Source organism: Lotus japonicus, chromosome 4, assembly GCF_012489685.1.
Source record: "Lotus japonicus ecotype B-129 chromosome 4, LjGifu_v1.2".
NCBI classification, from domain to species: domain Eukaryota; kingdom Viridiplantae; phylum Streptophyta; class Magnoliopsida; order Fabales; family Fabaceae; genus Lotus; species Lotus japonicus.
This window is the reverse complement of record NC_080044.1, coordinates 83,626,299-83,649,241: the sequence shown is the minus strand read 5'-3', so window position 1 is coordinate 83,649,241 and position 22,943 is coordinate 83,626,299. Positions and strand designations below refer to the sequence as shown.

The following is a 22,943-nucleotide window of genomic DNA, read 5'->3' as shown; positions in this document are numbered from 1 at the left end:
TAAAATAAAATCTTGACATATATTTCCTACAACCTGTATATAGGAATTGTATGTCCAAGTCAAAATCATGACTGAGTTACAATTTAAATCACCAATACCAAATAGCACCTGAATGAAAGTTGTTCTCTATTTTATGAGTTTTTAAAAAATCAACACAATCATGATAATATCCTAATAGATGATATTGCCACTAAGCGATGGCCTGCAAAGTCCATATCAAACCAACTTTAGGCAAGTACCTGCAATTAGGCACACTTTAGTAATGAGAAACTTCCGAGTAAATCAAAGACAATTACAAAGTTAAAGACTAAACACATCACTCTAGTAGTTCTCCAAAACTGACTAAATACAAAGATTTCATATGCCAAAGCAAACAACTCGAGACATCGACCTGCAATAAGTAAATACCACAACGGTTTAGCTTCATATGAAGCTGTCAAATTCCAAAATCTTCTTACATTAGTTGAATCTTCACTCAGGAGTGTTTTGTTATTTTTCATCATACTCCCATCCTCCTTCTCAAGTCCAACTTGGCACAAGTACAACAACCAAGCTACTACTCTAGCCTCTGGGACCACAAGTCCGTAACCACTAAGTGTGAAACCTATAGGTGGGATGATGCTGGCCTCTATTAATTTTCAACATGTATTTTATTTTCTGCTGGACATAGTGCTTTGGGGGAACATTTGTGTCATAGATAATCCCAAATTATGAGGTCATTGATGATTAGAGTCACCATGTGGATAAATTGTTAATTATCCTAATGATTTCTCCAGCATACACGATAAATGCTTGGGTCATAAGGTCTGCATGCATATCATCAATCATTATCATGGAAATGGATGCTGGTGATAATGAGTTCCTTACAAAGCACATCATTTCTTTCCCTTTTCCCTAACCCAAATGCATGAGATGAAAGTGTCACCTTTGAAAACTTTGCAAACGAAGATTCCAATTCCAAAAACATGATAAAAACCACAAGAATAAATAAATAAATAAACCTTTGAAAAAATTAACAAACCTCAAGACCATTGAAGACGAAAGGCACATTCCATTTGGAAAGAGGAGTGGAACCAACAGAACTCTGAAAATAAAACATAGCATACCACCAGGATCTAATCTCTGGGTTCAAAGTGTCAAGTTAGGAGGATGATCAGGCCAACACCAATCATCAAAATCATTACCATGGGAATCTTTAACATAATGCATTTTAATCATGCACTTCAATTCTCATTTGCATGAGTTTGGTGTGAATTTGTCGCAGTAATATCCATAGTGTTAATTAATCTGTGAGGATTTAAGAAACTATGAAATAAATGCCTCTCAATTGTATACTAATATCAGGATTAAGATTTCTTGAATGAGTATTTCAGGTTCTGATTCTAGGAAGAGTTAAGTGGGGATAATAATTCTTAAAGAAGAAACACTTTGTGAGTTAAGTTTGAATCTTGGATCTACTTAACATGAGACTAAAATATGTTTCTAACATATAAAATATAAATTATCTCCAACTATATTATGTTCCAAAGAAGCCTCAGAAACATGGAAGATGGGTTCACATATTAAATAAGTGTGAAAAGAGGAAAAATAACTTGTTCAGTGAATAGTGACACCGGTTTGGTTGTGTGTAATTTGAACTGCAATTTCAACTTTGTCCACAATCTGGCCTCCTTTTCCACCTTCTCTTTGAAAAACTAATTTTCAGGTCCTAGTCTTTCAGCATCCATAGATTTTTCTGGAAGAGGCATGACTTCAAGTTGCTCATGTTCTTTGCTAGTTTGCTAATTTAGGGGCCCAAGTTTCACTTGGAAGATTTCTGCAGCAAGAGACAAAGATACATTGATAACAATGAATAAGTGAGATGCTAAATCATTGGGAAAAAAAAAACAGCAGTGACTAACTAACTGCAAGAAAAATCAACAGCAGTAACTAACTTTCTGTGAGTATTTTGAGCAAAGCCAAGTAGGCTTTAGTTTCAAAGAATAATTTCTCTCTTAGTAAGGTGAAAAGAAAACACAAATGGAAAGAAAGAAATGACATGATACCTACAATATCAGAAAAAAGCTCTCACAAGATTACCAAAAGTTTTTTTACCAAAGATTACTAAAACATACAGTTACCTGCAACTTATTTACTTGGCTTTCTAGATGTGTAATTCGGAGCAGCAGCATCTTTGATAATAATCTTCTTGGCACCACATGTATCAAACAAATTAATACCTCAGCCCCAAATTCAAATGCAAGTAAAATACCTTAGGCACATGCAAGCAAAATACCTCATCCATCTTTGAGGTTTGTTCAAGGAACAAAACTTTTCTGAAGGTTCTTTTCCTCTAATTCTTCACTCAGCATCAGAATATGACAACTTGAAAGTATCCTCTCCATCATCATTATTCTTAGCCAATTCATTAGAATCATCTGCATAATCATTATAAACAGATAAAAAATCTAGAGAGAGAGAGAGAAGGCTCAATTCATGCATACACTCATATTTCACAAGAAAAAGAAGTACAGACAAAAAAGAGTTAAAAAAATACCTCAGCTCTAGAATCTGTGTCTGCAAGGCTCTGCTTGATGTCTCTTGTTATTGAAAAGAAAACCTCCACCACATTCAAGTTTGTTTTTGCACTCTGCATTTGTTTTTTAATTAATATGAATATAAAAGAAATCACATATAAATTAATGAAACTTATTGTCAAGCATATTGCTACTCACAGTCTGAAAGAACTTGACACCATACTCATCTGCAAGAGCTTGGCCTTTGGAAGTAGGTAGAGCCTAAAAAAGGAACCCGTTTAGTTTGTATAAATGAAGAATAGTAAGTTAGTAACACAACGATAGCAGAAACCATGCAGAGAGATTGCTTAATCTCAAATCAGTAAACAAATGTGGCATGAGCATGGACTCAATCATGCAACATTGACTCAATCAAGTATCAACTAATCTAAAAGATTGCAGGGGAGAGCGATTATAAGATAGTAGGAGAAATAGCAGCAACAGGAATGAATAAGCAAGCACACATATACAACAAACAATGAGAGTATTTATAGACAATTGGAAGGGAAACCCAGTCACAATTGAAATTGTTCTCAACAAATAAATAGGCTGGCACAGACTGGATACCAACCTTCTTGTACTAAACTGACGAAGAAATAGGAACTCTTTCCGACTTCGTTCAGCTTCTGACAACAAATTAAACAATTTCCTGAATAATCTATTATCTTCCTTCTGATTTTCACCTAACACATAAAGGATTGAAGAAACATGGATCATGGTGACGAAATTTGATACAAAATTGTGCTCAACAGTAAAACCTAACATTTCGTATTCCTGCTTCCTTCTGCAACCAAACCTAAACCTAACCACGGGAACAGAGGACGTACCTGAAAGAATGACGATCCTCACGCTACAGAGACAGGGCCTGCAGGGATGACGATTACCCACGAAATCAAACCATGGATACACTCCTCTCCTTCATCGCATACTCCATCAACGCGTTCTGTGACGTCAGCGAGTAGAATACATGAGAAAAAAGTCTCACAGATGAAGGGCCAGGATTAAAGAGTTAAAATGGAGAGATAGTCAAATAGACGACCCAGATTGGAAGTTCTCTTATGAATAGGGATTTCTTGTCTCTCTTTTAAGGTGTAGTAGAAGTAGATAGATAGATGTGCATCTGGATAACCATCCCTTTCTCTCTTCCCTGCAAACTTTATGGCTGCAGCAATGGTAGCTTCAAATAGAAAAACCCCCAATTTCATATTTCAATTTCAAATAGAAAAACTCATATTTCTGCCTCTTCTCCTTCTGGGTATGAACCTGCTTGGTACACTAAATCAAAGCAAAACCGAATCCAAATCTGGTTCTTGTGGGCAAAATCGAATCAGCGAAGAACACTCTTTCTGCAACTATCAACCCTCTTTCTTTAGGGTTTCTCTTCATATCCATGGAATGTGGACTGCTGGAGGATGTGGGTTGTTGTTGGAATTGTGGGTTGTTGTTGGAGGAGGATGATGTTGGATCTGGGTGTGGTGGATCCATGATTAAGAGTCGATCATGGACGCTCAATCGTTGTCGCATGAGTTCGTCGTCGTCGTTCTGGGTTCGTTGTCCCTTTCGCCTGAGTTCGTCATCTTCATCGTTATGGTCGATCCCTTTCTCTCTCCCTCGATCTGACGACGACTATGCTTGGAGAAGGTTCTGGCTCCAGAACGGCGGTCTCGTGGCGGAGCGATGGAGGTTCTATCCACCGTCCCCGCCGTCGCCTTTTCTCCGTTCAACCTTCGCCTCTGTCACCAGCGAAGCTTCTTCTTCCTCCTGAATTCCTAACCTCTGCTTCTTCTTCTTCTTTTTTTTCTAATTTAATTGTTAGGGATTAGGGATTATTTGGTTTAGGGATTAATTTTAATAAGAAAATGTTTAATTAGTAATTGATTAATTCATGTGTAATAAAAGAAAAATAAAAAAGCCACGTGGAATAGCTGATTGTGCAAAAATTGAGCCACATAAGCACACAACACGGGTAGGGACTTATTTAAATTAAAAAATAAATTTCAGGTATCCGGAATCGGAATTTTTTTTTTCAAGGACTTATTTTCATACGTCATACAATTTCAGGGACCTCCAGAGTATTTAAGCCTTTCTTTTAAATGTAAGGTATTTGGTTTGGGCCCACATAAGAATTACTCTTTCAAAAGAGGTAGAGTTGCATGTAACTTATTAGGGGTGGCGATTCTCTCAAGTGGGGAAAAATTTGAGGAAATAATGTGAGTAGATCTCAACCCTCTATTTATTTTAAAACATATCAAAGGCTGAAACTAAGAGAAGATTAAATAGTGTATGTTATGTGTGATGTACTCAATCATTTCTTTTCGGAAATACTCTGTAGGTTCCTGAAATTGTACCCCGTATCAAAATAAGTCCCTGAAATTTTTTTTCCGATTCCGGGTCCCTAGAAAAATTTGTTTGATCAAAATAAGTCCCTACGCCGGAGAAGACAGTGGTTGCCTCCTCATTGTTTCCACAAACCATGAAATAACATGTTTAAAACACTCCTAGACCTTCATATATCTGATCTGGGCGAAGAAATCGCAAGAAACAAAGCTAAAACGAAGAAACCGAGAAGCTCCATAAATTCCGGCGAGAAGAAATCAACTTGCGACTGGCCTTTTCTCTTCAACTGTGACGACCCAGCCCACGAGACCACCACCACTGAGTTCCTGAGGACGAGACGAAGCCGGCCCAACACCCTGGTCGTAGCGCCGCCATGACCGCCGTCGTCAACCACCGTCTTCTCCGGCGTAGGGACTTATTCTGATTAAAAAAACAATTCCAGGGATCCGGAATCGGAAAAAAAAATTTCAGGGACTTATTTTGATACGGGGTACAATTTCAGGGACCCCTAGAGTATTTAATTCTCATACCATGAGATTAACACATCCAAATTCATTTTCGTATAGTATGATAAACGTAAATCATTTAATCACTGTAGAAAAATTAAATCATCCAAACCTAAAATACTCAATAAACTTATCAAGAGAATAATGTGTGTTGCGTGTTGTTGCTCGGTTTCTCTTCACGTTTTCTCTTGTTAAATAGAAGAAAGCAAGGAATGATGCTTGAGGAGATAAGTTATAGAAAGAAAATTCTTCTTTTTCCTTGCTATATTTTTCAATTAGACCTGCATGTTGTATATTAGGATACTTAGTGGTATATTGGCTAGTTAATTGTATATTTCCTTGCTCCATCTCCATGTCTGCAATGTTTTAGCGTGCTTTCGTAAATTTTGGGTGGTTTAATTTTTCTACAATTATTTAATGATTTACGTTTATCATAGTATACGAAAATGAATTAGGCTGTGTTAACTTTAAGGTATGAGGATTGGGTAGAGAAAGGAAATGATTGGGTACATCACACATAAAAGACACTATCTAATATTCTCTTAATTTTAACCTTTGATCTGTTTTAAAAGAAATTGAAGGTTGAGATCTACTCACATTATTTCCTCAAGGTTTTCCCCACTTAAGAGGATCATCACCCAACTCATTAGACAACACTTCCAATTATTTAGTGTCTATTTGAGTATGCGTTGGTGGTATCAAGATGCGCTTTTTTTTACCACTCTCCGTCGTAGGTTCTAATAATACGCGCGTCCTAGGTTCTAAAACGAGTAACATTATGCAAATGTAATTTTTTGTTTTTTTGTTTGTTTTTGAAATGATGCAAATGTAAAATTGATTTCATCTTTCAATTATAAACTACAATATTTGATTTTACTAAATAATTACGCTCACTTTAAAAGATAAAGTAAATCACCATAATTATTATTGATTAAAAAATTAATAGTTCATAGTTAGATAACGCTATAAATACTATGTTCCTCGTTTTATGGATGAAAATAGGGCAAACCGTTCGTACGAGTTTATAGCCTAACCTTATATTAGACTCATGTGAGACTAGAAATTAATAAATACACAAGGCAAATTCTTTTGTAAGAGCTTATTTAGTTAAAAAAATCAAGCTTAAACTGCTCATAAAACATTGTAAGTCTAATTGGCCTAATATGTATGTTTATTTTATTGGTTTACATTATATTTTTATTATAATATCTTGAAATTATATAATTATTGACTTATTTTTAGGTTTAAACATATTAGACTATATAATGATTTAACCATATAAGTCTCTTTAGAAATAGTCATAGCCTAATGTCTAGTATCTACTCACATTTAATTGAGATATTTGGCTTTCCAAGACATTTTTTACCACCAAACAAAGTTGTTGGATTGAGAAAAAACACATTGGCATTCAATCTAATAGATAAACATAACACACTTATGAATTAATTACTTTACTATGAAGTAAAATTTTAAATAAGTTTTAAAACCTCTGGAAGCATATAAGGTCCGATCCTCAGTTTTCCGTCAATTGTTAACAAAAATCACTGACTTGGGTTAATATTTTATTAATATTTTTGCCACTTAAGCATTACTTTTTAAAAAAATAATATTTGCTACATCACCTTCTTCAACCTTCATACCTCCCATTCTTCAAACATAAATCCAGGGCGGATTCTACCATACCCCCAATGTATGATACACGACTGACGAGTTATAACGTGTACCAATGGGGGATCGACACCTGGTACCGTATTTAAATATTTGTTTCAATTTTTAACATTTTCCAAAAATATAAGAAAAAGACATATTTATTATTCATTATTATTATATCCAAGATGAGTTAAGGTTAGTGAACCCATGTGGGTCCCCCTGTGGTTAACACATTTCGAGGCTTTGAATTTCTGAGAGGGAAATTGAAGTGGGTTGTCACCTTTGGAGGGAGCAGAACAAAGAGTGCACGGCGGTGAAGGCGATTATGGCAGTGAAGGCGACAACGGCGGCGAAGGCTCCACTGTAAGCAGCGAAGGCTTGTTGGTTAGCTCCTGAAGCTATTTGAAGTGTTTGTTTGTGAGTTTCTTTCGGAATTCGACATTTAGGGTTCTAAGCTCTTGTTTTGTGTTACTGTAAGTCCTTCTCCTCTTTATTTAGTATTTGTGTGTGTTTCTTTCGATTTATGGGTTTTTCAAGTTTAGGCCTTTCTCAAATGGTGAATTTAGGTTGTGTTTGTTGTGTTGATTTAGTATAGCTTCGATTTTTTGGATATGAAAATGTACCATTCTGAAGTTGGTTAGGTAATGGAAAGTAATGTACAATCTGGTGAAAATGGAGAGGAAGAAGCCCATGTCAGTTTAAGTAACAATGGGCATGAATTATCTGAGGAAAATGGTGGTTCTACTGGAGTGGAGGATGAGTACGATGATGGTGCTGTGTATGAGAAGAGCATATTAGATTTGACAGAAGATGATATAATGGGTATGGAATTTGATTCTGAAGAGGATGCGATTAAGTTCTATGAAAGATATGGTCAGTGTTATGGTTTTGGTGTAAGGAAAGACAATATCTATCGTTCTGCTAACGGTTACATTGTTACTCGTCAACTGGTATGCAGCAAAGAGGGGGTGAGGCATAGAAAATACTTGCAGCAGAGGGACCGGGTTAGAGTTTCAAAGGGAATTACCAGGGTGTCATGTCCAGCTCGCTTCCGTGTTCGCTTTGAAAGCAACTCAGGTAAGTGGAAAGTTGCTTACTTTGTCAGGAATCACAACCATGTTCTGGCACCTGTGGATAAAGTCCACTTGATTTCTTCCTTTCGGCACCTCAATGATTCTGACAAGGCTCAGATCAATAGCCTTAAGCTACATGGGGTGAAGACTTGCAACATAATGGGCTTGATGCTGGGGCAGAAAGGTAGTCATGAGGCATTGGGTTTTACGAAGAAGGATCTGTTCAATCACATTGATAAGGAGAAGCGGATAAGGGTAGGAAACGGAGATGCAGTTGCTGCTTTGTCATATTTTCAGGCTAAGGCTGAGGGTGATCCAATGTTTTTCTCCAAGTATACTAAAACTGAAGATGAAAATCTCAAAGACTTATTTTGGAGTGATGGAGTGAGCAGAGTGGATTACCATGCTTTTGGCGATGTAATTGCCTTTGACAGCACCTATAAGAGGAACAAGTATAATAAGCCTCTTGTGATTTTCTGTGGCTACAATCATCATGGGCAGACAACAGTTTTTGCTTGTGCTTTGGTTACGGATGAGTCGATCGAGACTTATAAGTGGGTTTTGGAGACATTTGCTGAGTGTATGTTTCAGAAGCACCCGAAAGGTGTTGTTACAGATGGTGATTTAGCAATGAAAGAAGCAATAAGTTGTGTCTTTCCTAATGCCCGTCACAGGTTGTGTGGTTGGCATATTCAACAAAAAGCGCTACAGAAACTTAAGAATTCAGACTTTTTGGATGATTTTAAAGTTCTGATTTATGGCAACTTCAATCCGGATAGATTTGACCATGTTTGGGCTAAGGTTATGGAGAAGTATGGATTTGGTGATGATGAGTGGTTGACAAGAATGTATGGGATGAAAGAAATGTGGGCAACTGCATTTATGAGGGACAAATTCTTTGCAGGCATAAGAACCACGTCAATGTGTGAAGGGATCAGTTCATTCATCAAGAGCTATGTTTAATGTAAAAACAGTTTGATTGATTTCATTCATAATTTTGAGAGGGCTGTGAAGGAGTACCGACACAATGAGTTAGTTGCTGATTTTAACACAATGTATACAGAACCTTTGCACACTACTTCCCTTGGTTATATTGAGCGAGGTTTCTCCCAGAAATTGACAAGGAGCATGTTCAATGAAGTTAAAACTCAGATTCAATATGTGGGTGGCTTAAATATTATCCAAAGGACTGAGGTCAATGATGTGGTGATGGTGAAGATGAACAAGGCTTTGTATGAAAGGCGTGAGTATGTGGTGTTATATGACAAGAATTCTTCAAAGTTTGTGTGTGATTGTGGTCACTTTGAGTATTATGGAATTCCTTGTTCTCACATGATATGTGCAATAAGAAATGAGAGACTGGCTGAAGTTCCTGATAGTCTTATTTGTAAACGGTGGTCAAGGACGGCTAAGGTGGACTACATGAATCAGATTAATGACACTGTTACTGGCAATGATTCAAAGAAATTGGCGATGTTAAGGAGGGGTGTGCTTTCTGCTGCTTGCAACATACTAAGTGAAATAGCTTGTGAGAATGTGAATGATTTCTCTCAAGTCTTGCAGGACATATATAAGTTGGCTGACAGTGTTCAAAAGCGTAGGGTGGGAAACAAAACCATCCGCACTGGACCATTCTTGATTGGTGATCCCGCTGTGGTGATCACAAAGGGGCGCAAGAAGAAAGGTGGGAAGAAGACAAGGTTATGCTCAAGATGCAGAATGCCTGGTCATACAATTCGCACATGCCCGGAAATGCGTGAAGGTCAAGGAGTTGGTTCCCACGACACTGCTATGAGTGATTCATCTGTGGAGCTTGATGATGTTAGCATACATTTGGAGTTCTTAAACTATAATATTTTATTCTACTTGTTTCAGTTTAGTAGTGATTTAAAATTAATTTGTGTGTGTAGGTTGATGAGGTATTGCCATATAATGTAACTATGCCTGGAGTCTCCTCACTTGAAGATGCTGGAAAAGGCAAAGGCAAGGTATTATCCTTGTGGGCCATCTTTGTGTCATTCATTTTTGATCAGTACATGTCCATGAGCATTTTAGATTTAACTTTGTTTTACAGGATCAGAGTGTTAATGAAGCTTGTTCTCAAGATTTGAATTATCCTTTTATGACTCCTTTGACCCAGGAGTATTTTCATCCTGGAATGAACATCATGGATGGGTTCACTTTTCCATCATACCCTGGGATTCGCATATGTGAACCTGGATCTTCTACACAAGTCCCAACTGTAAGTGTGAATGTGTTCTTGAAAGGGATTAAATTTTGTCTGCCAAGATTATGTTTTCAGATTTTGTAACTAAACTATTGTTGTGACACAGTTTGTGGGTTGCTTAAATGAAGTTGAGCGGAAGGCCAAGGCTGCACGCATTTATGTTAGCGATAGCAGTGGAGAAGATTGATGTTGTTGGGGATGATGATGCGGAGGAGTAGATGGTGAAGACACTTTGATAGACTGTAGTTTAGGTTGTGGTAGTTTTTGGATTGATTAATGGAAATGTTGATACCTAATAGCATACACTTTAATTAATTTGCACTGTGTTCTGTTGGTCCCAGCCATATTTGTTGTTATTCAATGCATTAACTTAGGTGCCTTTAACTACGCTATTAACTGGAATAAAAATTGATATGAAAAAAAAATACACACAATGACTCAATGGGATTCGAACCCGGGTCATGGGACTTAAAAGACATTACATTTACCATCAAGGCAAGCCACATTTGTTGCTATTCAATGCATTTATAAATTATACTTATTAACTGCGCTATTAACTGGAATAAAAAATGATTTGAAAAAAAAATATACACAATGACCCAATGGGATTCGAACCCGGGTCATGGGACTTAAAAGACATTGCATTTACCACTAGGGCCAGCCACATTTGTCGTTATTCAATGCATTTAACTTATACTTATTAACTACGCTATTAAATGGAATAAAAATTGATTTGAAAAAAAAATACACACAATGACTCAATGGGATTCGAACCCGGGTCATGGGACTTAAAAGACATTGCATTTACCACCAGGGCCAGCCACATTTGTTGCTATTCAATGCATTTAAATAATACTTATTAACTTAGCAATTAACTGGAATAAAAATTGATTTGAAAAAAAAATACACACAATGACCCAATGGGATTCGAACCCATGTCATGGGACTTAAAAGACATTGCATTTACCACTAGGGCCAGCCACATTTATCGTTATTCAATGCATTTAAATTAATACTTATTAACTTAGCAATTAACTGGAATAAGAATCGAGTGTGCATCCGTGAGCTCTTATACTTAGGTCAAGAGCGGCGTGCATCCCTAATCTCACTCTCTTAGGGCTACCTTCCACCAAGGCTAACCTTTAGTGACTGATTAGGGTTCCCGATGGCGTAGGTGGACCGAATCGAGTGTGCATCCGTGAGCTCTTATACTTAGGTCAAGAGCGGCGTGCATCCCTAATCTCACTCTCTTAGGGCTACCTTCCACCAAGGCTAACCTTTAGTGACTGATTAGGGTTCCCGATGGCGTAGGTGGACCGAATCGAGTGTGCATCAGTGAGCTCTTATACTTAGGTCAAGAGCGGCGTGCATCCCTAATCTCACTATCTTAGGGCTACCTTCCACCAAGGCTAACCTTTAGTGACTGATTAGGGTTCCCGATGGCGTAGGTGGACCGAATCGAGTGTGCATCCGTGAGCTCTTATACTTAGGTCAAGAGCGGCGTGCATCCCTAATCTCACTCTCTTAGGGCTACCTTCCACCAAGGCTAACCTTTAGTGACTGATTAGGGTTCCCGATGGCGTAGGTGGACCGAATCGAGTGTGCATCCGTGAGCTCTTATACTTAGGTCAAGGGCGGCGTGCATCCCTAATCTCACTCTCTTAGAGCTACCTTCCACCAAGGCTAACCTTTAGTGACTGATTAGGGTTCCCGATGGCGTAGGTGGACCGAATCGAGTGTGCATCCGTGAGCTCTTATACTTAGGTCAAGGGCGGCGTGCATCCCTAATCTCACTATCTTAGGGCTACCTTCCACCAAGGCTAACCTTTAGTGACTGATTAGGGTTCCCGATGGCGTAGGTGGACCGAATCGAGTGTGCCTCCGTGAGCTCTTATACTTAGGTCAAGGGCGGCCTGCATCCCTAATCTCACTCTCTTAGGGCTACCTTCCACCAAGGCTAACCTTTAGTGACTGATTAGGGTTCCCGATGGCGTAGGTGGACCGAATCGAGTGTGCATCCGTGAGCTCTTATAATTAGGTCAAGAGCAGCGTGCATCCCTAATCTCACTCTCTTAGGGCTACCTTCCACCAAGGCTAACCTTTAGTGACTGATTAGGGTTCCCGATGGCGTAGGTGGACCGAATCGAGTGTGCATCCGTGAGCTCTTATACTTAGGTCAAGGGCGGCGTGCATCCCTAATCTCACTCTCTTAGGGCTACCTTCCACCAAGGCTAACCTTTAGTGACTGATTAAGGTTCCCGATGGCGTAGGTGGACCGAATCGAGTGTGCATCCGTGAGCTCTTATACTTAGGTCAAGGGCGGCGTGCATCCCTAATCTCACTCTCTTAGGGCTACCTTCCACCAAGGCTAACCTTTAGTGACTGATTAGGGTTCCCGATGGCGTAGGTGGACCGAATCGAGTGTGCATCTGTGAGCTCTTATACTTAGGTCAAGGGCGGCGTGCATCCCTAATCTCACTCTCTTAGAGCTACCTTCCACCAAGGCTAACCTTTAGTGACTGATTAGGGTTCCCGATGGCGTAGGTGGACCGAATCGAGTGTGCATCCGTGAGCTCTTATACTTAGGTCAAGAGCGGCGTGCATCCCTAATCTCACTATCTTAGGGCTACCTTCCACCAAGGCTAACCTTTAGTGACTGATTTGGGTTCCCGATGGCGTAGGTGGACCGAATTGAGTGTGCATCCGTGAGCTCTTATACTTAGGTCAAGGGCGGCCTGCATCCCTAATCTCACTCTCTTAGGGCTACCTTCCACCAAGGCTAACCTTTAGTGACTGATTAGGGTTCCCGATGGCGTAGGTGGACCGAATCGAGTGTGCATCCGTGAGCTCTTATAATTAGGTCAAGAGCAGCGTGCATCCCTAATCTCACTCTCTTAGGGCTACCTTCCACCAAGGCTAACCTTTAGTGACTGATTAGGGTTCCCGATGGCGTAGGTGGACCGAATCGAGTGTGCATCCGTGAGCTCTTATACTTAGGTCAAGGGCGGCGTGCATCCCTAATCTCACTCTCTTAGGGCTACCTTTCACCAAGGCTAACCTTTAGTGACTGATTAGGGTTCCCGATGGCGTAGGTGGACCGAATCGAGTGTGCATCCGTGAGCTCTTATACTTAGGTCAAGGGCGGTGTGCATCCCTATTCTCACTCTCTTAGAGCTACCTTCCACCAAGGCTAACCATTTTGCTTGCAAAAGCTATTGCAACAATCACAAGCACAATACAAACCAAAACAAACACCCAAGTGCCCCTAATAACCTGCTCATAAGCTTCCTCCCTCCTCCTTGCATCAGCTAGCAAAACTTTAAAAGTGGCTTCCTCAATCTGAGCAGCAGTGGTCTCCATGTTACTTCGTGAATTACTCACAGTAGAATGGTTCATTTGAGGTACTTCATCCACAGCTTGAGTAGGACCTTCAGCCCAATCAAAATAATTGCACCCCTACACATTGAACTTAAACTAAGATCAAGAATTAGGAATAACACAGTATATTTCACACCAATTAGTTTAGGTTTAGTTTATTTACCCCAGTAGGGCATTGATAAAAAGTGCGCCCATAGTTGAACTTAGTCCATGACGTCTTAAGGGTCGGATAAACACCACACTTGCAACGCCTTCCATCATTAACAAAATTTCCAGATCTAGGGGAAGTAAAGGATTGGGAGGCCATTTCTTTAACTACAAAACAAATATTAAGCATAAGCATAAGCAGTAAAATATAAAACTTATTTTAAGCAAAGCTTATTCAACCAGCGCTAAACATAAGCAGTGCAATAGAAAACATCATTTGTCCTCAACATGAAATCATGGCCACAAAACTACTAATCTAATTGCCATTGGCACCATTGCCATTATGGAGCTCAATCCTAACATGCAGAATGTTATTGGACCCATTAACAGTTCTGAAAAACAGCCGGTCGTGTTCGGCTAAAGAGTTGTCAGTGACAAACTTGTAAAACCCATCGCCAAGATGGCAATCGGTAATTCTTCCATTCCTCTTCCTCCAATAGAGCTTGCAAATGTACCACTCTTCATCCCCTTCATTCTTCAATAAAACACATTGCCAGTTCTCTCTAAGGTGGACACGGACATATGACCGTGGCAATGCCTGAAAAAAATAAAGTAAAAAGTTGCATTAGAGAGACATATACATATACTACAAGCATCTATCTAAAAAAATACAAACATCGATGCTTACCACAGTCTGACCACCACTAGCAAGAGAACTAGTCACATTCTTCTCAAAGGTCTGAATTCCATTTTGAGGTTGGCCAGGTGCAGCAACTTCTTACGCAGCCACAACCTCTTCAGCAGCCACAACCTCCTCCTCATGAACAAGCTCTTCCTCAGCCATAACCTCCTCCTCATGAACAAGCTCTTCCTCAGCCACAACCACAACCTCTTCATCATTGTCAGAACTCAAGTATATAACCTCTGGGGTTGGGGGTTTTGGAGAAGGGGAATGGGTTGGTGTTTTGTTCTTCACTTTTTCACTATAATTTGGATACGGGAAATGCTTTTTATTTTCATCATAAATTTCAACTTTGAACCTATTCCCCCCTTCATGTATGAAAACCATATCATGATCTTTTTGAAGACCATAAAATGAAACCAATATAGGAATAGCCTCAAAAAGAATCCCTCCAGACGGCCCCACCAAAACTTTCAACTTCAAACAGTTTCCCATAGGATCAGTCAGCTGCACCTCATTCTTAATTTCGTTTTTCTTACTTTCATAAAAAACCTTTGGCAATCTCATGTTAAAATCTCCCAGAATTATAGGGATTGAAAACATTGGGGCATTTCTACGAGAGGAACAACCACAGGGATCCATTGCTTCACAATAAAAAAATTTAGGTATATTAAATCACCTAAAAAATTATGAATCAAAAAATTATCCACAAGCATATGTCATACACATTACCATTGAGCCACATATGTCATAACTGTAAACAACATCTACAACAAAGAAAAACCTCAACCAAAAAACAACAGAGAAAACTCAAAGAGATTACCAACCACAAACCCTATCCCAGATCAAAAAAATTTTTAGGGTATGCCAACATTAACACCAGATCAAACCCCATATCAACAAAGATTGGATTAACCCAATAATCGAAAAACAAAACCTCAAACACTAAACTCATGGCCAAACACCGCAACAATATCAACATGCAACACAAAATCCCTAAAATCCCTAACATCAACACTCAGAACACAGAAAATAACTAACCTTGTGACAGTCGTCAGATAATGAAAGAGAAGCGACAAAAGGATCGTGCTTTACCACCCTTCACGAACAAGACACGAACACGCACCAAAGCATGTAAACAAAACAAAAAACCAAACGATTAAAACGACAAGTAAATGGAAACCGACATCAGAGACAAAACGGAAAACTTAAACTGAAACTGAAAAACGTAACGACAAAGGAGGAAGAGAGGGAAAGAGTGAGACAAAACACTAAGCGGTACCTTGAAGTTCAGAGGAGAAAGGACCGGCGGAGTTGCACTGAGCTTGGTCTTTGTTTGGGAATAGTAAAGCTTCTCCGGGAAGATAAAGCTGATGCAAGGGAAGATAACTTTGAAAATTTTGGAAAGGGGAAAAGTGGAGTAGTCATTCAACTCTGACTACCTGCCACCTTGGGTTAACTTCGGTTAACTAAGGTTAACTTAATTTCTTTTTCCCTTTTTCGGTTATTAAAAAATGAAATAACTGAAAATAAATTCCTTGCCACCTGCACCTTTCTAATTGGTCCACGTCATACCCTAACTTATTTCTGTATCATACCTGAGTAAACGTTGAGGTATCCTAGTATGCACCTAAATCCAGAACCTCTTCGCCCTTTCCTTCTTCCACTCAGATTCATCTTCTTCCCAACCACATTCAAAATAATCTTCCCAACCAAATTCAAAACAAATTACTCATATTCCAATCATCTTCTTCACCCTCTGCTCAGTCATCCTCTCCTCTCTCCTCCTCTCAACCTCAACACCCTCCTCCCTCAAAACAACAATGCGTCACAATGTATATCTAGGTTTGAAGGTGTAGATATGATAAATGTGAGGGTCAGAGTTGATGGAGGGTTTCATAGTGGATTTGGGAAGAAGAAGAAGAAGACGGGCCACCCACAACCACCAGACCACAAGCTCATATGCGCAGACCACCACTTCTTCTTTCACGACGATCAAAATCCAAAGATTCAGAAAGAGAGACGCAGAGACAACGAGGAACATAAACAGGTGAGAAAGAAGGAGCATAAACAGAGGGACAAAAATCAGGAACATAAAGAGTATGGGATATTCAGTGTGTTAAGAGAGAGGGACAAGTTGTTGTTTAGGTGAGAGAGAGATTTAGGTGACAAGGAGGGAAGAAGATGAAAAGGGAGAAGATGAAGATTCAAAGATTAATTTGAGATTTGATAATTTTCTATTTTAGGGTTATATTTAATTTTTTTTATGTTGTTTAATTAACCTTAAATGAATTAATTGTGTTTATTAATTATTATTTTTCTATTGAATGAAGTGGCAGCCTTGTGGAAAATTGTCAGATCCATGTCAACAATAAGCTCCACATAGGCTAACTCTGTCGGCAACTAGACGGCAAGATTCAAATTGCACAAATTGATCTCTGGTGGACCAAAATAGCATTTTTAAAAAATGGGGACCAAAGTCACACAGATGCCTCACATCAGGGATCAAAAGTGTAATTAAGCCAAAAAAAAACGTTGAACATCAATTATGAATTTGATAAATACTCCCTCCGTTCCTTATTATAAGACAATTTTTTAGTATTTTTCTTGTTCCTAAATATAAGACCATTTAAGACCATTTACAATATCAATGGAGCATTAATTATTTTTTTCCAAAACTATCATCATATTATTTAATATGAAAGAGACAATGAGGTTTTGAAATAATAACTTGGAGAGAGAAATTTATAAGAAATCAAATAAGGGTAGTCTAGGAAAGTGAATAAATTCTTTTACAAATTTATTGCTTGTAACTACTTTTCTTAATCTAAGAGAATTAGGTAAAATAGACTTATATATAGGAACGAAGAGAGTATTGTATAAGCACTTGATCACAATTCCAACAATTAATATCTCAATTAAAGATTGTGGTGATACTTTACCTTATAGTGACTCTTTCAAGCCAAACCCCAGCCTATAAATAAATCTTCAATGGAAGGACCTAGCTCAGCACTAAATACCAATATATAGATATTTACAAATTTTAAAAGTGCTGCTTGTCTTGTTTTGATATTTATTATATTCTCCACTTCCACGATGCCCAAATTCCAACATAGCCACCAAATCAGTGAAATGAACCTACTTAGCTATTCATCAGTAACATCAGATGGCAGCCTATACGTGCGGATGGCTCGAATCTGAAGCAAACACAAAAAGGTGGAAGTAAGAAAACTAGCTAGTAATGTTTCATAGCAATAATAATTCTGATAATATCTCAGTATATTAAGATTGATATTCAAATGGTGCACGACAACAAAATTGAAATTTCCTCCAGAAACAGGACATTTATGGACATGATTCTATGATAGGTAAAATAACCATGTGATTGTAAAAAGGAGCAAATAGTTATATGCCAATATCATCTTTTGCCCCCAAAGGCCAACAATTAAACAAGAAAAAATAGTAGATCGGAGACCACAAGTGCAGTATAAATACCAAATAAGCACAACATAAAGCAAATCATATCAAGTTGGGTGTGCGGGTAAACCAAGGATGGCAATGCTACAAGTGTAAAATGGAAGAACAGAGTATATATATTGCCTGAGCCAAAGCATAAATTGTTCGCAAGATTCTAGAATAATCTGTTCCAAGCATTTGAATGACAAGATCAGCCAAAAATGTCCCCCAAAGCCTGTTTCGCATTCAAATAAAATGATCAGAAATAGTAACTTATAGTACCTCAACAGTACCAAACTGTGAAAGCAAAGAGGAAATAGATATGCTGCTGACAAGTCTTAATGGTGAACTGTACCAGACAAGATCCAGTTAACCGAACTTACTGAATGGCATAACAGAAATCTGTCTAATGACTGTTGATACTAGCCACAAATCACAATTAAAAAATGGCTCAATTGGACAAGGTGAGAAATAAAAGCAAAGCTTAAAGATGCAAGAAAAATTGGAAAAACTTGCACTAGATTATTTTGACACTTAAAAAGGACTAAAGGAGAAGTGTCAGAAACTATTTGCCTGTATGTTTCATTCTCAGTCCCAAGCCCCACAAGAAAACTTTTAAGGTAAAATGCAGAAAATTCAGAGATTGCACAAGAACACCTGAGAATAATAAATGAAGAGCCGGACAAAGTTATTTCAGTTCCACACAAGAAACCATGACCACTTTTCAAAGCTTCCATTTTCTTTTAAACCAAGTGAAATATTCAGACTCCATGTTAAGTAGCATGACAAAATAAAGTGCACCAAATTACATAAAAGAAATGCCATATTTCACACTAGGACTTCTCTACGAGGCTCCTTTCTACGTTCAACCATGGTTCTAGTGAATTCTATGAAGCACGGACACCTTTGAGACATGGAGTGTCCCGGTGTCGGACACCGACACTCATGACACGTGTCAGACACTTCTTCGCGGTGTCCGAATAAAATAATATTTTTTTCAGCTCGGACACTCGAGTCGACACCTCTTATTGGCTGGACACACACTTATATCTTTCAAAAACTATTTCTTAAAAGTTACACCATGAAAGAAATTGCTAATTTGTCACTTGACGAAACGGAGCTAAAGGTTATACTTTTCACCAATGAGATTAGCTCATTTTTGTTTAGACAAAGTGGTTACTCTGTAAATTTCTCTTAGTATTTTTTTTTGTGAAGCTCACAGAGCTTAGGAAATTGTTTTTATGTTGTCTTTGTAAAGAATCTAACTTGTCTTGACTTTGAGAATGTGGGTTTATATATATGTGTGTGTGTGTGCATGCGCGCGCGGTGTTCTGGTGTCCTACTTTTTGGAGGTTAGCTGTGTCCGGATGTCATGTCTTATCGCAGTGTTGTGTCAGAATCGGTGCTTCATATTAACTTACCGATCGCAAAACTAACTAGACAAAGAACAATAACTTACATGTTACTAACAGAGCAAGGCGTGGGTGAGACAGTTGTCCTTACAAAAGAATTGAAATGCCCAATAGTTTTTTCTTTTTGAGGAAACACAGTTTCCTTCATGCACATTCTCGTAAAAAGAACCTTTGATGTAGATCGGTCCTTCCCCAAATCTCAACTAAAATACTACGACAGCAAATCACCAAGAAAATGCTGCACTTTGTACTATGGAAAGTGAACAGATGATTCATACGGTCAACAAAAAAATACTTAAAAATTCTTCTATATAAAATATGAATACGCACTCAAGCTGAGATTGCTATTGATATGTAAATATGTCTCCGATTATTTTCTATCAGTGAGTAAATAAAATTTGTAGGTCAAACCATTAAACAAGCTTTAGATTTGTATGGTTTGTCATTATACATGATTCAACCTAGTGATATTATTTTGTAATTCATATAAATGAAAAGCATGTTAGTGTAACAAAAATACAAAAGCTGCTATAAATTGAAGTCAGAAAACAAGGTGAGGAGTAGGACATACACAGGTCCAAGTAATGTAATCATGCTTCTAAAACCCAGATATCTTGATGCAGCACCAAGGAAACCCTAAAATAAATCAAACTTCAGATAAGAATCATACTATATAATCAACATAAACTGAAACACCAATTTACTTTTGAAAATACACACACACACAGACAGAAGAAAGAGACAAAGAAAATAACTAATTCTTAAGATAAGTTATGGAATTCAGGTAGTAACATTAAAAACGAATTGGTGCTCAAATTTTTTACTACAAAGTACTTTAGCTCCTCAAATGCGGTAAAAGTCTTTTATTAACTGACAATTTATGAGGTTCCACAATGAGAGAGTCGAAATTTAACCATATTTCATATTTCGCCATTTAAGTAACTGGTGCAAAACATTGGTTACAACATAACACATTTAGGCTTCAAAAAGTCAATTCTATCTATCAACCTGGAGATAATTTAGAAATTTAGTACCACAAGAATACATCCTATAAAAGAATTTCATAACAATAGAAGCATATAAATTGTCTTATCTGGCACCTGTTTTGCTGCAAGCAAGGCTGTTCTGGATTCTAGATTGATCATAGCCAACTGTCCACCCTGGAAATCACAAGGAGCAAATGTATGCTTAAGTTTATTCTTGAGAAATATTACCCATGCTACCAAAACAGCCAGCAGTACCCATGTATACCTTCTTCATTATCTCTTTCTTAACCTGGTAATTAGCAGCTTCTACCAGCACTTTCCCAGATAATTTCCTAGCTAACTGCAAGTCAGCATCCGGTCATGAAAAAGGGTAAAAAAGACTAAAATGCTTTCTCTTGGAGATACATTGAAGATAAAGAATAAATAAAGGAGACATAATTCTCTTACCAGTTGATATATCTTTGCCAATGTAAATATGCCACCTCCCTTAAAAAAACAAGATGAACAAAATGGAAAAAACTTATCACCTAACATTTATGATCAAATAAAACAGTCACTTGTAAATTGAATAATTGAAGTAAAAAAACCTTCAAAAAAATTGATCGAAGGTCTTCTACGCCAACTTTTGACTGCATTTTCCACTGACTGAGTCCATGTTGTAGACTGCCCTGACAGTCTAATGCAGTGCATACATCCGACAAGCCTGGATAGTTTCCTGATTCTTCACTACACGAATATTCAAGCTTTCGATGATGACTAGAGAACTACAAAATATTTCACTTTCTTTTCGTTTGAAAATAACAATAAAGGGTTTTACTAACACTCACGTTGAGTTGTAGTGCAAAAGGTGGAGAAAAATTTCAAGCTCAAGGTCCTGAGTTGACAATTGAGTTGAGCAAGGAATGTTCAATTTTTTCCTCAGGTGAAGTAAGACATTTCTATAAGATGGTCTCCAACCCCTGCGAAAGAATATTATATATATATATATGTGGAGTATGATGGTGAAAGTAATAATATAGGATTATAATTATAATCAAACAAAAACCTCAATGTAGAGCGGGCATCAGCGGCAAGAAAGAAAAAGCGGGACTCGAGGGCCGCTATAAATTGTTGGCGTAGTTGAAGGTCGAGTCCAATCATGGACCGATCGAGGTCCTCCGGGGTATTTGTGGTTGTGAATGTCATGGATTTCAGCAAAGGACTCAAATAGCTGATACAAAATGTATTTGTATAAAATAGTAATAGTACTAAAACTAATTACATGATGATTATGATTATGATTATACATAAATGAATAGAACAATACACCATAGAAACTCAATTCACCTGGGACCGAAAAGGATTCTTTCAATCTCATACAACTCCGACTCGGTCGCAAGTTCAAGCACCGACCGCAGCTCCGGATCACAACGAGAATTTCCGTCTGCATTTGGCCTTTTCTGACAAAAGACCTTACCATTCCAATTGCGCTTAGGCGGAACCAATTCCTTTAGCGTTTCAGAAAAAAAAAGAAAAGAATTGGGTTGAGGAATGAGGACAGGGTAAGGGAACTCTCTCTCAGCTCAGCACAACTACATTGAGTAAATTAACAAGACAGATCGTTCTAATCTCTAATCTTAATGAATGCCAATAGAATCAGAATGAAATATCAGAGATAAGAAGAAGCTTACGCTTACTGGGTAGCACTCAAACACTTTCCATCTCCAGCAGCACCCCAAACCTAACGGCACACTTGCAATCCCACACCACCTCATCTTTTCAACCAATTTCTACCTTTCTTCCATGTACACTTCTTCTTCTTCTAGGGCTCAGCTTTCACCAATCCTCACCACCCACACATAACCAATGCAAAATCCATAACCATGTCGTTTCTGCTCCAAATATATTATCGCATATTTTTTCAATATTGTTTACCCCCAATCACTAATCAAAATTATACAATTGGAGTTCTATTGAAGCCATAGATTCATGGAATAATGTTTTCAACCTGAATCCACGATTTGAAAAGAAAAAATTGAGAAATGACTGATAGGATAAATATATTTTTGTCTCTAACTTATGGGAGTTGGGTTTGGGGCCCCCCTATGGGGCTCCGCGCCCCACTTAAAGTGGGGAAATTACGGAAAAACCCCCTTTACAAGAATACGGAATATTAAATTTCGTATTCAATACGGAATATAAAGTTCCGTATTATATTACTATGTAAATGACAGGGGTTTTTCCAAAACCCATTTCAGCGCTCCAAAACATTTCAAACCCTTGCTCTCCAATCTTCGAGACCGACGATCTCCTTGCCTCAATCATCATCTGGAAAGTGTACCATCGTCTCCATCATCAAACCCATTCTCCCCATTCATTGCATTGAACCTAGAGGTAAGTAAGTTTGGATTTCAACTTGAATTCACCATTTAACTTGGAATTATGGAATCTTGCAACCCTAGGGTAGTCGATTTATGCTTAAGTAGATGTTATGTTGGCTGAAATTGTGTATAAATTGGCCTTTGGGGCGAGTTCCATTCATGCAATGTCGTTAA

At 38.1% G+C, this 22,943-nt stretch overlaps 3 protein-coding genes and 1 long non-coding RNA gene across 14 annotated transcripts; 2 read left to right on the top strand and 2 right to left on the bottom strand.

Moving 5' to 3' along the window:
- LOC130711117 (uncharacterized) lies at positions 1-4,370 on the bottom strand. Of its 9 annotated transcripts, XR_009010584.1 has the most exons (9): positions 3,383-4,369; positions 3,127-3,238; positions 2,715-2,777; positions 2,537-2,629; positions 2,276-2,417; positions 2,121-2,184; positions 1,593-1,816; positions 1,022-1,122; positions 1-239 (listed from the first exon to the last, which is right to left on the bottom strand). It is a non-coding gene; the product is annotated as an uncharacterized LOC130711117 (long non-coding RNA). The 9 variants fall into 9 exon arrangements; XR_009010579.1 differs by having other exon boundaries at positions 1,022-1,816; positions 3,383-4,370; XR_009010583.1 differs by having other exon boundaries at positions 1-1,816; positions 3,127-3,227; positions 3,383-3,498; positions 3,595-4,370.
- Positions 4,371-7,866: 3,496 nt separating this feature from the next.
- On the top strand, positions 7,867-9,084 carry LOC130713479 (protein FAR1-RELATED SEQUENCE 5-like). Its single transcript, XM_057563243.1, has one exon. It carries the CDS (start codon positions 7,867-7,869, stop codon positions 9,082-9,084), a length of 1,218 nt encoding a protein of 405 aa, XP_057419226.1.
- Positions 9,085-9,174: 90 nt separating this feature from the next.
- Positions 9,175-10,232, top strand: LOC130713478 (uncharacterized). Its single transcript, XM_057563242.1, has 2 exons — positions 9,175-9,942; positions 10,032-10,232. The coding sequence occupies exons 1-2, from the start codon at positions 9,175-9,177 to the stop codon at positions 10,230-10,232; spliced, it is 969 nt and encodes a 322-aa protein (XP_057419225.1).
- Positions 10,233-17,391: 7,159 nt separating this feature from the next.
- LOC130711638 (uncharacterized) lies at positions 17,392-22,448 on the bottom strand. 3 transcript variants are annotated; one of them, XM_057561337.1, is made up of 11 exons: positions 22,080-22,448; positions 21,736-21,896; positions 21,455-21,619; positions 21,237-21,368; positions 20,997-21,135; positions 20,857-20,895; positions 20,675-20,749; positions 20,524-20,583; positions 19,995-20,059; positions 18,156-18,246; positions 17,392-17,752 (listed from the first exon to the last, which is right to left on the bottom strand). In XM_057561337.1, the coding sequence occupies exons 1-11, from the start codon at positions 22,161-22,163 to the stop codon at positions 17,702-17,704; spliced, it is 1,062 nt and encodes a 353-aa protein (XP_057417320.1). In that variant the 5' UTR covers positions 22,164-22,448; the 3' UTR covers positions 17,392-17,701. The 3 variants fall into 3 exon arrangements, with proteins under 3 accessions (XP_057417320.1, XP_057417321.1, XP_057417322.1); XM_057561338.1 differs by having other exon boundaries at positions 22,086-22,424; XM_057561339.1 differs by having other exon boundaries at positions 21,736-21,980; positions 22,080-22,423.
- Between the last annotated feature and the right edge of the window lie 495 nt (positions 22,449-22,943).